This window comes from Rhinolophus sinicus, linkage group LG10 (genome assembly GCF_036562045.2).
Source record: "Rhinolophus sinicus isolate RSC01 linkage group LG10, ASM3656204v1, whole genome shotgun sequence".
NCBI classification, from domain to species: Eukaryota; Metazoa; Chordata; class Mammalia; order Chiroptera; family Rhinolophidae; genus Rhinolophus; species Rhinolophus sinicus.
In genome coordinates this window covers 62,497,290-62,512,623 of record NC_133759.1, presented here as the reverse complement: position 1 = coordinate 62,512,623, position 15,334 = coordinate 62,497,290, and the positions used below count along the sequence as shown (strand labels likewise).

General features: G+C 39.1%; 1 protein-coding gene across 9 annotated transcripts in view; it reads left to right on the top strand.

The window, feature by feature from the left end:
- The window catches only part of FRMD4B (FERM domain containing 4B), a 375,301-nt gene that overhangs the window by 245,369 nt on the left and 114,598 nt on the right, over positions 1-15,334 (top strand). For all 9 annotated transcript variants that reach the window (XM_019711733.2, XM_019711729.2, XM_019711732.2 and 6 more), the window contains 3 exons: positions 1,878-1,943; positions 3,868-3,962; positions 14,858-14,950. In XM_019711733.2, coding sequence (XP_019567292.2) covers positions 1,878-1,943; positions 3,868-3,962; positions 14,858-14,950 — 254 coding nt within the window. The remainder of the gene's footprint in view (positions 1-1,877; positions 1,944-3,867; positions 3,963-14,857; positions 14,951-15,334) is intronic.

Below are 15,334 nucleotides of genomic sequence, written 5' to 3'. Positions count from 1 at the left end.
CCAGCTACTTGCCTCCTTCATTCTCTCTGCAGATGGCTTCCCTTTTTCTCCACACACAGCAGACAATGGCTGTCCCATATTTGCATCTGCTCAGACTCAATTCCAGATTCCCTTGACTGACGTTCTGATTGGCCCAGCTTGGGTCAGGTGTCCACCCCTGGTTCAAACAACTGAGGCCAAAGGGGCAGGACCACGTTGTACAAATATGGCCATCACTGCCTATGTTTGTCATGAGATGTCATATACACACACACACACGCACACACACACACCACGTACACAGACTCCTACCCACACAGAGTCATGTATATATGTATAAGATTTCTGGATGGTTTTACACACACACACACACACACACACACACACAGTAAGAGTACTTTTTCATTTTAATATTATGTCTAACAGAATATTAAAATGAAACAGTTAATATAAATGTTTGTTTTTTATTGGGGAATACTGGGGAACAGTGCTCCTCCAGGGCCCATCAGCTCCAAGTCGTTGTCCTTCAATCTAGTTGTGGAAGGCACAGCTCGGCTCCAAGGCCAGTCACTGTTTTCAATCTTTAGTTTCATGGGGCGCAGCCCACCATCCCATAGGGGAATTGAACCGGCAACTTTGTTGTTGAGAGCTTGCGCTCTAACCAACTGAGCCATCCGGCCGCCCCTCCAGAAGCGCAGCAGCAGCTCCTTGTTTTCAGTCTAGTTGTGGAGGGCGCAGCTCATTGGCCAAAGTGGGAATCGAGCTGGCAACCCTGTTCTTCAGAGCTCACACTCTAACCAACTGAGCCATCTGGTTGCCCCTAAATACCATGTTTCCCTGAAAATAAGACCTAGACAGACAGTCAGCTCTAATATGTCTTTTGGAGCAAAAATTAATATAAGACACGGTCTTATTTTACTATAATATAAGACTGGGTCTTTAATATAATATAATATAATATAATATAATATAATATAATATAATATAATATAATATAATATAATATAACATCCGGTATAATATAATACCGGGTCTTATATTAATTTTTGCTCCAAAAGTCGCACTAGAGCTGATTGCCCGGCTAGGTCTTATTTTCAGGGAAACATGGTCTGTGCTTTTTTTTAAATATATAATGTATGTATCTTAAAATCCATGTAAAGATGGTCTGTGAGGATTCTCCTCAAACTGACTGGGTGGTGAGTTCAGCAGGTAAAATGATCTGAAGTGTGGGTTATGCAAGGGAGCTCTTTGCATTCTATGCATTGTTTAAATATTGTACAGAGAATATTTCCCAGGATTGTAGTTATAAGTGATAAAAATTAAACATAATTGGATATTTTATACATCAAACTGTTCTTAACTATATATCTTAACAGTTCTTAACTGTTCTTAATTATAGTATTGATATACTTATAAAGGGGTGCAGAAATTTTAAAAATGGATACTTTAAATTTTAACTTTAGAATCATATGTTTTTCTTCTTATAATTATACATATATTGTATTTATTAAAACACACCAATCAGTAAAGCTTTTTCACTTGAAAATAAAATATTGATTTAAGGAATAACATAGTAGTTTCCTCTGGGAAGGAAAACTACAGTTCATAGTATAAAGTTGTGTGCACTGCATAGGTATTCTTACAATATATTGAGTCAGCTCTGCTTTTTGTCCTTTTCTTCTTTTAAATCCAAAAGCTAAAAAAAAAAAAAATTATTAAAAATTAACTCCAAGAGCTAATGCCATATGATAAAGCTTTATGACCAAGCCTGTTGATTAACTCAGGTGACGCCATTTTTACTCTGAGCACATCACATGTGAAATAAATGATGAATCACCTTCAAGGATTTTCCTGCCAGCCCCGGCCCTGACACCACTCTTGCTGTCTTGTCCCCACAGATGACAGAAGGCAGGCACTGCCAGGTACACCTCCTGGATGATAGGAGACTGGAGCTGCTGGTTCAGGTAGGTGTTGCCCACACAGGTTCACTCTGTGAGCCCCCTAGCCTGTGTTTAGGCTGCTCGCTTATCTGTGCTGCAGACCTAATGACTCAGGACTGATTGAGAGAGAAAAGGGAGCCTCGAAGTCACAAATCCTGGTCTGTACATAAGAGTAACTATAGCTTGGTGACATGTATTCCAATCTCATATTTGATATTCAGTAGCTGTGTGACCCTGGGCAAGTGACTTTACGTCTCTGAACCTCTTATTGGTAAATTGGGGAACATAATACTTCGCTGAAAGGGTTATTGTGAGCTGAAAATCTGCATCCTGCCACTTTCCTGCTGCATGACATTGTCCAAGTTAAATATTCCGTTTCGTCCACTGTGAACTGGAACTAAGATAGCCCAGTCTTTCTCACAGAATTGTGGTTAAAATCAAGTTAGATTATATATAGGAATGAAATCTCTGTAAAATATATGGAACTATATGAGTGATGATATTTTAATTGTTGATGCTTCACACTCTGTTTACCCAGCACTTTGGACTAAGACTCTTAAAAATTGTGGAAGTCCCCGCTGACAGCCACTCCTACGGCTATGACTAGAAGTCTCTCTTTGACCAAACCTAACTTTTTGTCCCTTCTGAGGCTTGTCCCTAACCCACTGTGCATAAGCTTCAATTGGAATGAAAATAGCACAGTCAACAATAGTTTCAACAGAGTAGACATTTTAGTCTCGATGTCTGCCTGTTTTTCTTTTTTTTTTTCTTCCTTCCTTTCTTTCTTTTTTCTTTCTCTTTTTTCTCCTTTTCTTTCTTTCCTCCTTCCTTCCTTCTTTCCCTCTCTCCCTCCATTTCTCCTCCCTCCCTTCCTCCGTCCCTCCTTCCTTTCCTCCGTCTCTCTCCTCTCTCTCTCTCTCTCTCTCTCTCTCTCTTTCCCTTTTTCCCCAGTCTTCCTCCCTTCTTCCCTTTCTCTTATCACAACTATTCTTCCTTCCCCAACAGGAAACATTCAACCCTCAAACCATCATAATGAACCTTAAACTCTTTGGCTCAAAGTTCAAAAAGAATGCCCTCCTGCAAATCCCCTTTTCCTTCCCCAGTCCCTGCATATCTTGCATCCGCTTGACAGCCGTTGTGGCTGATTACAAACCATGCTTCTTCCCACCAGGTCCAGTGCTTCCTAAAAGCTCATAGATTAGATCCTTCTTCTAACCAGGTGCTCAGTAAGTACTAGTGATGCTGACCTATACAGTGGGTATAATTACTCCCTCGAGAGAAATGAAAAGCTTAGGCTTTGGAATCAGACAGAATTGGGTCCAAATCTCTGACCTTCCTAACTGTAACATCAAGAAAAGTGCTGAACTTATCTTGGCTTGGTTGGCTCATCCGTAAAATGGAAATAAAAACCCCAATCTCATAGGTTCATTATAGGGATGAAATGAGGTAATAGATAAAAGGCATTCAGCACAATAAATGGTTATTGTTCTTAGTTCTACCGGTTACCACCACCACCATCCCCACCACAGCCTTGGGTCTTGATCTTCTTTAACTGGCCCCCATCAGGCAAAGTTATTCCTACAGTCCAGACAGTGAGGTATTTAATATTCTTTGTCTTGGTCACTAGCACCATGTTACATATAAAAGAGTATTTTTCCAAAATACAAACGCATGAGTAAGCACAGTTTTATCTTAGAGGAAAAATGTAAAGTACTAGACTGAATTGCAAATAAATGAAAATGATGATTCATTCATGCTCCTATTCCCAATTTCCTCTCCTTCCCAATCTCTTAGAGAATGGTCTACAATAGATTAATCTATGAAGCAAAAGGGGTCAGGTATTTAAAAATAAACGGAAGCTGCTTTAAACTATTTGGGGCAAAGGAAGGTGGTAGCATATAAGAAAGAGGCAACCAAATTGTTTCTAATCAGATAAATATCTTGACAGCCCAAACTTCTGTCAAGAGAGTTGCTGGATCTCGTGGCTTCACATTTTAACCTGAAAGAAAAGGAGTACTTTGGAATCACGTTTACAGATGATACGTAAGTGTTTTTCCAATAGTTTTTATTTATTTATCTTTTGTCTGGACCACCTACTCGCTGTCATTCACAATTAGCAAAAGAGGGGGGAAAATGCTCCAAAAATTAGAGAGTATGTCCTGCTTAAAGATTTTTTTTAATGCAAGATGTTTCTCCCAGGAATATTGCAAAAGGAGAAGAAAAGGAATATTGACCATTTTAAGAACTTAAAATATTGTTCTACATGTTTTAGAAATTTATTGTAATGAGTTTGTTATTCTTCTCTAAATGCAGTATGCTTGCTTAGCTTATGTATCAGTGATAGAAATACTAGCTTGTTATTCATTCAGATCTTAAAACTGAGTAATGTTTTGGTGTTGGTGGTGAGACAGTTTACAAGCAAATTTATGGTCCACCAATAAAATATGTACATAACTTAATAAGGAATAAACTTTTTAACTTCTGTGTAGGTCCATTTTATGTTGCCTCTTTTCTTTTACTTACATTTTTTATACTAAATTGGATATTGTATATACGAGGTATGATCAAACAATATGGTGAATGTTTAAATTTTAAAAATGTATTACAGTAAAAGATACGTTATCATTAATCCCCCTCAGAACACTCCCCCTCACTTCACACACACTTACCCATCGTTCTTGCCAATTCCTGAAGCAGTTCTGGAAGTCCTCTTTCTTGAATGTCTTTAGTTGTGCTGTCGTGGTTGCCTGAATGTCCTGAAACATTTTGACTTTGGGGAAGAGCCAGAAGTCGCACGGTGCCAAATCCGATGAATAAGGTGGATGAGGACACACCATAATGTTTTTATTTGACAGAAATTGCCGTATACCAGAAGCGATGTGTGACACAGTGCGTTGTCATGATGGAGGATGATTTACAGCACACTTTAAAACACACCTCTCAACCATAGCTCACACCCGACTGATTGCACTGAACAAGTTGAAACTTGTCACACACTGTTACTAAGGTTCGACATATAGCTTCCCATGTTTCTTTTTTTGTTTTGTTTTTTTGTTGTTGTTTTTTTGGTTTTTTTTTTACCAACCAACCAACCACCCACCCACCCACCCACCCAAAAAACCAACCACCCAACCAACCGCAGCTTCCCATGTTGAAGATCCCTGCCTTTCCATTGGATGGCACTCGGCAGCAGCATTCACCGTATTTTGTGATCACAACAAAAAAGCTGTGTGTCACACGTCGCTTCTGGTACAGCAATTTCTGTCAAATAAAAACATTACGGTGGTGTCCTCATCTACTTTATTCACTGGATCTGGCCCCATGTGACTTGGCTCTTCCCCAAAGTCAAAATGACCATGACAGGTCAGTTTGATTGAATTGATTCAGGACATGGAGGCAATCACAACAGCACAACTGAAGACACTCACGAAAGAGGACTTCTAGAACTGCTTCAGAAAGTGGCAAGAATGATGGGATAAGTGTGTTCAAAGTGAAGAAGGAGTATTTTGAGGGAGACTAATGGCAATGTGTCTTTTACTGTAATAATTTTTTTTAATTTAAACATTCACCTTATTGTTTGATCACACCTTGCATTTGTCAACAACTTAAATCCTTTCTGAAATGAGGCTGGTACATAAAAATAAATTTGTGAGAATTTAAAACTCCATGTAAACAAATGTGTTTGTACTTATCAGCTCTTTTCTCTGTGTGTGTGTGTGTGTGTGTGTGTGTGTGTGTGTGTATCTGTTTTACAGCATCCCAATTTGCCTACATTATATGCAGCCCGATAACATTATCAGAGGAATACTTCCCCTTTCGGGGGATAATTTCCAAAGATCTCTTCAAACATTAAAATTCAAGAAAATATTCCACACACAAAATATATTGGCCAGCCACCCAACATTTTTCCATAACGCTCCCAATTTAAGTGTTCTTTCAGTTCTTCAGTTAAACCAGGCATAAAAGACTCTCAAGAAGAGATTAATTTTTTTTTAACACCTGGTGGCTTCTGATTATTTCCAGCCTGGGTGGGCTACAAGCCTAGGACCTCCTGGAAATACCAATGGCCTCAGGACTTGGGCTGGGTAAAACCAGACAGCTGAGCTGTCAGGAGATGTGGAAAAACCTGAGAACTTTGATTCTGGACTTGGGATATTTCCTGAATAGTGTTCGACAAAGCAAAAAATAAAAAGTGCATTCAACATTACCCACCTCACTCTGCATCACAGAATTATTTGTTCACTCAACTATTTGGGACCCTGTGTGATCAGTCTTCTGCAGGATGAAATAGGAAATGCAGACTGACCATACTTTAGTGGGAAGGACAAGACTCGTTCATGTGAATCAGGGACTAAAATACACACACATAGGTTGAATCTGAATGTGAATGAAATAATAGCTAACAGTATAAGACATAAAACCTAGTGGCTAAATTATATGGTATAATCCATAAGTGTTATAAACACCGTAATTTAAAGAGTTTACATAGAGTAGAGGCTAAAAGCATGATGAATATTGGAGTAATTTATTCATTCAACAAGTATTTCTTTTTTAAGATTCTTATTAAAATATAGCTAACATATAATATTATATTTGTTTCAGGTGTACACCATAGTTATTCAACATTTATATACCTAAATAAGTGATAAGTCCAGCAACCATCTGACACCTTACCATGCTATCACAATATTATTGACTATATTTCCTGTGCTGTACATTATATCCCATGACTTACTGGTTTTATATCTAGAAATTTGAACCTCTTATTCCCCTTCACCTTTTTCTTCCCCCTTTTTAATTTTTTCAATTACAGTTGACATTCAATATTATTTTATATTGATTTCAGGTGTGCAGCATAGTGGTTAGACATTTATATAATTTACGAAGTGGTGCCCCTGATTAGTCTAGTACCCACCTGGCACTGTACATAGTTATTGCCATATTATTGAATATATTCCCTATGCTTTACTTTACATCCCCATGACTACTTTGTAACAACCAATTTGTCCTTCTTAATTCTTTCCCCTTTTTCACACATTCCAAACCTTCCTCTTGTTTGGCAACCATCAAAATGTTCTCTGTATAAATGAGTTTGTTTATTTTGTTCTTTAAATTCCACATATAAGTGAAATCACATTGCATCTGTCTTTTGCTGTCTGACATACTCTACTCAGCACAATATCCTCCAGGTCCATCTAGGCTGCTGCAGGTGGCAAGAACCCATTCCCTTCACTGGCCAAGCAATATCCCATTGTACGTATGTACCACCTCCTCTTTATCCAGGCTGCCTCCATGTCTTGGCCATTGTAAGCAATGCTGCAAGGAGCATACGGATGCACACATTCCCTTGAAGTAGCATTTTGGGTTTCTTTGGATAAATGCCAGAAGTAGGATTTTTGGGTCCTTCTTTGTCTCTTCTTATAGGCTTTGTTTTGTGTGTTTTTTCTTTAATTTTATTGGGGAATAATATTGGGGAACAGTGTGTTTCTCCAGGGCCCATCAGCTCCAAGTCGTCCTTCAATCTAGTTGTGGACGGCGCAGCTCAGCTCCAAGTCCAGTTGCCATTTTCAATCTAGTTGCAGGGGGCGCATTCCACCATCCCATGTGGGAATTGAACCAGCAACCTTGTTGTTAAGACTGAGCCATCCAGCAACCCCTCAGCAGCAGCTCATTGTCTTCAATCTAGTTGTGCAGGGTGCAGCTCATTGGCCCATGTGAGAATCGAACTTGCAACCCTGTTGCTGAGAGCTCACGCTCTAACCAACTGAGCCATCCGGCCGCCATTAGCCTTTGTTTTAAAATCTGTTTTGTCTGTTGTAAGTATTGCTACACCAGATATTTGTTTCTTTGTTTCCATTTTCATAAAATATATTTTTCCTTCCCTTAACTTTCAGTCTGTGTATGTCTTTTGATCTGAAGTGAGTCTTTTATAGGCAGCATATGTAAGGGTCTTGTTTTCTTATCCATTCAGCTGCCCTATCTTTTGATTGGAGCATTTAATCCATTTACATTTATGGTGATAGAGATGTAGTTGTTGCCATTTTATTCATATTATTTATTTATTTATTTATTTATTTATTTATTTATTTATTTATTTAGTCTACAAGAAAGAAGTCCCTCTAACATTCCTTGTAATACTGGTTTGGTGGTGATGAACTTCTTTAGCTTTTTCTTGTCTGGCAAGTACTTTATCCTTTGGTTCTAAATGATAGCCTTGCTGGGTAGAGTAATCTTGGTTGTAGGTCCTTGCTTTTCATCACTTTGAATATTTCCTACCAATCCCTCTGGCCTGCAGAGTTTCTGTTGAGAAATCAGCTCAGTCTTATGGGAGCTTCCTTGTAGGTAACTTAATTGTTTTCTCTTGTGGCTTTTAAGATTCTCTCTTTGTCTTTAACCTTTGGCATTTTAATTATGATGTGTCTTGGTGTTGGCCTCTTTGGGTTCATATTATTTGGGACTCTCTGTACTTTCTAGGCTTCTATGTCTATTTCCTTCACCAGGTTAAGGAAGTTTTCACTCATTATTTCTTCAAATAGGTTTTCAATACCTTGCTTTCTCTCTTCTCCTTCTGGTACCCATCTGATGCGAATGCTGGTATGCTTGATGTTATCTCAGAGGCCCTTTAAATTCTCCCGATTTTATTTTATTTTTTTGATTCTTTTTTCTTCTTGTTGTTCTGATTGGGTTTTTCCTTATCTTCTAAATTGCTGATTTGATCTTCTGCTTCAGCTAGTCTACTGTTGATATCCTCTACAATAATCTTCATTTCAGTTATTGTATTCTTTATTTCTGACTGGGTCTTTTTTATGTTTTCTATCTTCATTTTTGTTTCCTATCTCTTTGTTGAAGTTCTCCCTGAGATCATTGAGCATCCTTATAACCAGTGTTTTGAACTCTGCATCTGGTAGATTGCTTGTCTCCATCTTGTTTAGGTCTTTTTCTGGAGCTCTGTTCTGTTCTTTTTATTTGGGACATATTTCCTTGTGTCCCCATTTTGGCTGCATCCCTGTGTTTGTTTCTATGTATTAGGTAGGGCTGCTATGTCTCCTAGTCTTAGTAGAGTGTGCTTATGTAGTAGGTGTGCTGTGGGGCCCAGTGGCTCAGTCTTCCTGGTCACTGGAGCCGTGCACTCTGGGTGTGTCACTTGAGTGAGTTGTGTGTGCCCTCTTGTAGTGCAGCCTTGGTTGCTATTTGCATGTCAATGAAAGGGATTGAGCCTGGGCTTATTGGTTGTGAGGACTGGTCATGACTACAGTGAAAGAGCTGTGGGGCAGGGGCTGACCCTACTGAGCAGGGTTCGCTTTAGCAGGGCTCCAGTGCCTGCCCAGTCTGCCCTTCAGGTGTGTCATCCTTGGAGGCAGCTGGGTGATGCTCTGGCCTAGTCTAAAGCTGGCCACTGGGCCTGCCAGCCCTAGAGCCCCCTGGGAGGGGAACTACTGCAGGCCAAGTTCAGCCGCAGTCTATACCCTGCCTGGGGCCACCTGGAACAAGCCACAAAGCAATCCAGAGATGGCCACCACCCGTGCCATGCTTGGAAGTGCCTTGAAAACCCAAACTGCAAACCAAGGCCAGCTGTTGCTAGAGCCAAGTTTAGGGCTACTCAGCCAGAGATATGGGACACACCAAAGCCAGAAGCTGCTTTTTTGGGTTTTGTGAACTTTTGAGAGAATTATAGGAAAGTCTTCAGCATGAGCCAAGGAATGGCTTGGGTGTGTCCAAAAGTTGGGTGGGACAGGGTCTTAGAATCTTCAGGCCAGGGCCAGGTTGATGGAGACTCAAATATGGTGGTTGCCTGCATCTGCACACCAGGAAGGGGGAGGGCTCAGCAAAGAAACAATGGCTTCTACCAGCTCCTTTGTCCTGAAGAAAGCTGCCCCTCCAGTCCTCACCCTGAATCTAGACAATTCAATTCCTCCCCTTATGTCCCTGGCATTTTTCGAGCTGCTGCCCCAACACTGGAGCTAAGGCCAGTGATTCTGTCAGTGAGTAAGTCTGGCGTGGTCCCTTTAAGAAGAGCACCTTTGACTCCAGCCACCCTCAGTCTCAGTCAGTCACAGTCTCTTCTAATTTTAACAGCCAGAAATTATGGGGACTTCTATGCCCAGCACTGAAACCCCTGGGCTGGAGAGGGGCTGGGACCACTCACTCCTCAGGGCAGACCTGGGCAACCAAGATATCCCTCCTGATTTTTAATGTTCACACATGGATGTGAGACCACACCATCCGTGTCTCTGCCCCTCCTACCAATCTCAAGGTGGCTTCTTGTACATGCCCATAGTTGTAGGGCTTTGGTTCAGCTAGATTTCAAATGGTTCTCAATGATAGTTGTTCTGTGGTTTATTTGTAATTTTGATGTGGTCCTGAGAGGAGGTGAGCACAGCATTTACCTACTCTGCCACCTTGACTGGAAATTCAACAAATATTTCTTGAGTACTTACTAGATACCACGTATTGTTCTAAGTCCCAGGAAGTCAGCTATGACCAACACAAACAAGGTTCTTGCTTTCATGGAGCTTATATAGCAATGGTGTAGTCTAGCAGAACAAGTAAACAAATAATAGATAAATGGGAAAATACCATAAATTATAAGTGCTTTGGAGAACATAAAATATGAGGTTATGATCAAGAAAAGCTGGGGTACAGTTTTAGACAGTATGAGCTAGAAAGGTTTCTAGGAGAAGATATATAATAAAAAGCAAGAATCAGTTTTGTAAATTCTGAGGGGATGGGGGGCATTTCAGACAAAAGTTAGTGCAAAAGAAGAGACTGAGCTTGACCTTTTTTTGAGAAATAAAAATTTAAAAGCTAGTGTGGCTAGAATATAGAAAGTAAGAGGCACAATGGGATAAGATAGAGTTGAGAGGGAGGTAGAGAGTAGATATCACAGAATCTTGGTAGCTGTGTGATCTTAGGCCAATTACTTAACATCTCTGACACAAGTTTTCTCATCTGTACAATGGGCATAATAATAGTACTCATATAATAAGTACTACATAAGGCACATATAATAAGGCACTCGTATTTTGTACTATTAAATCAGGCAAGTATGCAAAGCCCATAATACAGGCACACAATTTAAGGGAGCTATCATCCTATTGATAAGTGTTCAGAAGGAGGCTGGAGGACTCCGGTGGGATTCACACAGAGGATAACTAAAATTGGACGTGGCAGGCACGTAGACTTTAGATAGAGAGGAGAAGAAATAACATTCCAGGGAAGAGACATTATGTGGGCCAGTTCATGGATGTGATAAAGAACAGGTCAGGAGACTGACCTGATCATGGAGTAAGACATGGGAGAGACAAGTTCACAGGTGAGCCCTATGAGTCGTGCAGATGGGAGAGGCATCCCTTGGCAACTGAAGGATGTTATGTGAAGGAGTGACATGATTTAGGGCTATGGTGTCACAAGTTCCCCAGGCAACAAGGTTCATGGTGGGCTGGAAAAGAGTGTCCTGGCCATATGGATAGCTTCTGGGAAAGCTCCAAGCTCAGCTGAGCGTAACCAGACAGTGCATAAATAAGATGCTCAGACCACAAGAGCTTTTCTTCAGAAAGAAAAGGAATAATATGAATGGCTTCCTTTAATGACTTGGGCCACTGTCTCCCTCTTCTGCCCTGGGATTTCTTTCTAAATCCTCTACTGAGAGGAGAATGCCTCACTCAGGCGTCTCCTCTAGTTATCTCCTTCGGAGGCAGTGGCCAATGTTATAGTCTTTCCAAGAAGCCTGGCTCCGAAATGTCCTCCGTGCACTCCCCTGCAAGTGACAGCAGAGCCTATTTTTGAATTATGACCAGTTTGGAAGGTGTCTTCTGGCTCTTGCTGTGTTTATTTTCAGAAGAAATATGAGCTGCCCTTTTCTGGGGGTGGGGTTGGGGTGGCGGTTGGGAGTTGAATGGAAATAGGCATTTCCACCTTTTTGGGGAACAGGTCTGGAAAATTGCTTCTGTCTAAGGGTGTCTCCTTGGAATGTCTTGGTCATAAGCCTAGTTCTTTGTCTTTGTCTGGTAAATATTTTTGGAAAGTATTTTCTTTCAGCACTCCCCTTCTCCCGCCCCCACCATAAAACCACTGAGTCGGATCCCTCCCAGGATGCTGTCTGAATTGCGTTTTCCAGTCTAGATGCCACATCAGCTGTTTGTCTTTGGTGAATGTCTTTAAATAGAGTGAGGCAAAGCTGAGGGGGACATTTTGTCAATAAAACTAGCTAATGTCTATACCCTACTCCACAGGCCAAAAAGAGAAATGGAAAAATAGAATTGTGCGGTTACATAATAAAAGTAGTGATGGTGACCAACAAAAACAAATCCATGGTCCTATTAGAGGGAGGGAGGTAGCATTCCTGAGATTTACCCTTGTTAGTTCCATCTGGTGTTCTGTGTGCAGGGTGAGACTTTCACCCCTAGAGGGCAGTCACGGTCCTCCTGAGATAGCGGCGCTTCTGTTCATAAGGGTTCCCATTTCCTGCAACCCATTTCATGTTTTTTCTTTCCTTGTTTTGAAAGGATCTGCTGAATAAGCTTTGTTTATGATGACATAGCAAATAGGTTTTACAACACAATTATGACTTTTTAAATAACCTCCCATCTAATGGGCCTGAAATGATGGGTCTTGAACTGATATAATTCTAGCCAAAAAGGAAACTTTCTTTAAGGTTGGGTTGCACAGCTTGATGGAAGTGAATATGGAGATTCAACTATCTTTTTAAGGTTAGATCTATTATATCTGCTGATAGAAAAAGTTGAGAAAAGCAAGTTATAAGCAGTAAGTGCTTTTTTATCTCATTTAAGCCTCAAAGACTATAAAATAATTTGTTAACCTTGATTATATCTCGGTGATAGTTGTGTAATTTTACTTTTTGTTCTTCTAACTTTATCCTGTAGGTGAGATTTTGGATGGATTTTTAAAATTTAATTTATCTTATATTACATTTACATGAATATCTTCTTATAAAAACATTTATCATAGTTGAATTCGATTCAACATTTTGATTGTAGCAATTTGCTTTATATCTCTCCAGAACTATGTCCAAAAATTTTCATCTATATACAATAGTATTTTGAGTATGCTTCTGTGGTTAATATAATTGATTTAGCTATATATGCTATTATACAACTTGATTTATTCATTCTTGGACATTATTCCATGCACGTTCATAGAAATATACATTATGCTTTTTAAATAATGCCACATTTTTCCTATGTAGAAGCACACAAGACAATTCAAAATTAGTCTCATTTTCTGTGAAAAAACTTTTGAGAGCTGATCTGTACAATATTTTATGTATTCTAAGGCACACACTTGTACATCTCTGAAATTGGGATGTCTTTAAATCAGTGCCATCCTGAACTTAATGAAATACAGTGTAAGAAATCCTTAGCTGCCAGTCCTCTGTATATTTTTTACACACGAAAGTAGTAGTTCTAAGAACATCCCCTTATGTCACTTATATCAGCTGGTTTATCTTCATAATGTTCCTCCAAGGAAAGCTAGGGACAGTTATCAGAAGCCTCATATTATAATTACAGAAATAAAGATGTACTTCATCCAGGTTAAAACTAGTAAGTGACCTAGATCAAGCCAAAAGTTATAATAAAATCTGATTCAATCCTCTAATCTCATTTTTTCCTGTATTGAGAGTCCTGGGTTCAAATCCTAGCTCTGTCACATTCCTTGTAGACTATTGTTAAACATAGCATTCATACATAAAAATTCCAACTTGATTGGCACACAGAGACTTAATAAAGAGTAGCTATTATTAGTAGTATGACTATTATTTATGTCCACTTTTTCTATCTATGTATAATGCATACAGCTTAGAGTTTTCTGATTTTTAAAAGTGATCTTCTCAAAGACCAAAACAGTTTGGAAAATGCCTCCTGGCCCATGATAGATATTGACACTCACTGCTATCGGCATGTTCTTAATGTTTATGTAAGCAAGCAAAATGGAGTCCGTGCCCTCTGGGAGTTTATAGTCCAAAACAGATCAACTAGTTGAACAACCTTGAAAAAGTCACGTAAGCAACCCTGAGCCACAGTATCGTCAATCCTTTCCATCTCTTGGAGGTCAAAATTCAGGAAGAACTATTTATATCCATGAACTTGGTGAGGCGCTTAAGTAAGTAAACAAAAAAAGACTTTAAAAAGCTATAGTATTGTTATCTGTGTCTGTCTGATTTCATTAAATGACCAGAAGTTTTCCCCTTCATGACTCTCTAAAATATTTTAAATTTCATATTAGTAAGAATTTAAAGATGAACATGTTTAATGTCACCTGGGTTTTTACCTCCAAAGGCAATCAGTGTTGCTTCTTGTTTATCCTCTGAGATAATATATATGTATATACGTACATATATTTATATTTGTATTTATACATGCATGTATGTATATTTATTTCTAAATTTTAAAAATGGTGATGTACTTACTGTACTCACTGTTATGCATCTTGCCTTTTCATTTAACATCGTTATCTTGGAAATTGTTCAAAACATAAGTCTGTAAAGATAATCTCAATCTTTTGTGTGGTTGCATTGTATTTCATTGCCCAGTTTAAGTTCATGTTTTGAAAACAATACCCTGTTGTATTAGGTTGGAAAACTGCAATTACTTTTGCTCCAACCTAATACATTCAGGTTGTTTCAAGCCTTTTTGCTATTACAGACAATGCTACAGTGAGTGACTTCACATGTAGGTCATTTTCCATATGTGCAAGTTTCTCTGTATAAACTCCTGGAAATGGAAATGATGGTTCAGAGGCAGGTACTTTTATCATTTTGGTAGAAATTGCTAAGTTGTCCTCATTACTGGTTGTGACAGATTATACACCTACCATCAGTGTATAGAAGTAACTGTTTCTCCATGGCTTTGCCAGCACTGTGTATTACTGAACAACCTTTCTCTGATTTTCTATTTGATCCTTTTTGTTTGCTCTCACAGAGGTCAGCAGAACTGGCTACAGTTAGATCACCGAGTTCTTGACCATGATTTGCCCAAGAAACCAGGACCAACCATTTTGTACTTTGCTGTGAGGTATGTATCCATAGACACAGCCAGCATCCCCACCTCCCTTCAGGAAAAGAAAAAATTCTGGTGATCAGAGAGAAAATAACAGCAACAAATACAACCTATCAAAACATTATTATGTGAAAGAGATTCTCTACTTTCATAGTCTGGGGACCAAGTTACCATAGATACTGTGTAGAACTGTTTTTTTTCAAGATGAAGGATAGAATCACCTTCCTTTACTACTCAAAACCCCTTGGATCAATTTAAAGCTGAAAAACATGGGTAATATATGTTAATACATAAGCCTGTTTCTGACTTAACATATTTTAGGATTTTTACATTTGAAATATGGCAAACATTTAGTATTATATTTTATATAGGAATGTTTTCTAGAAATTGTAGAAATAA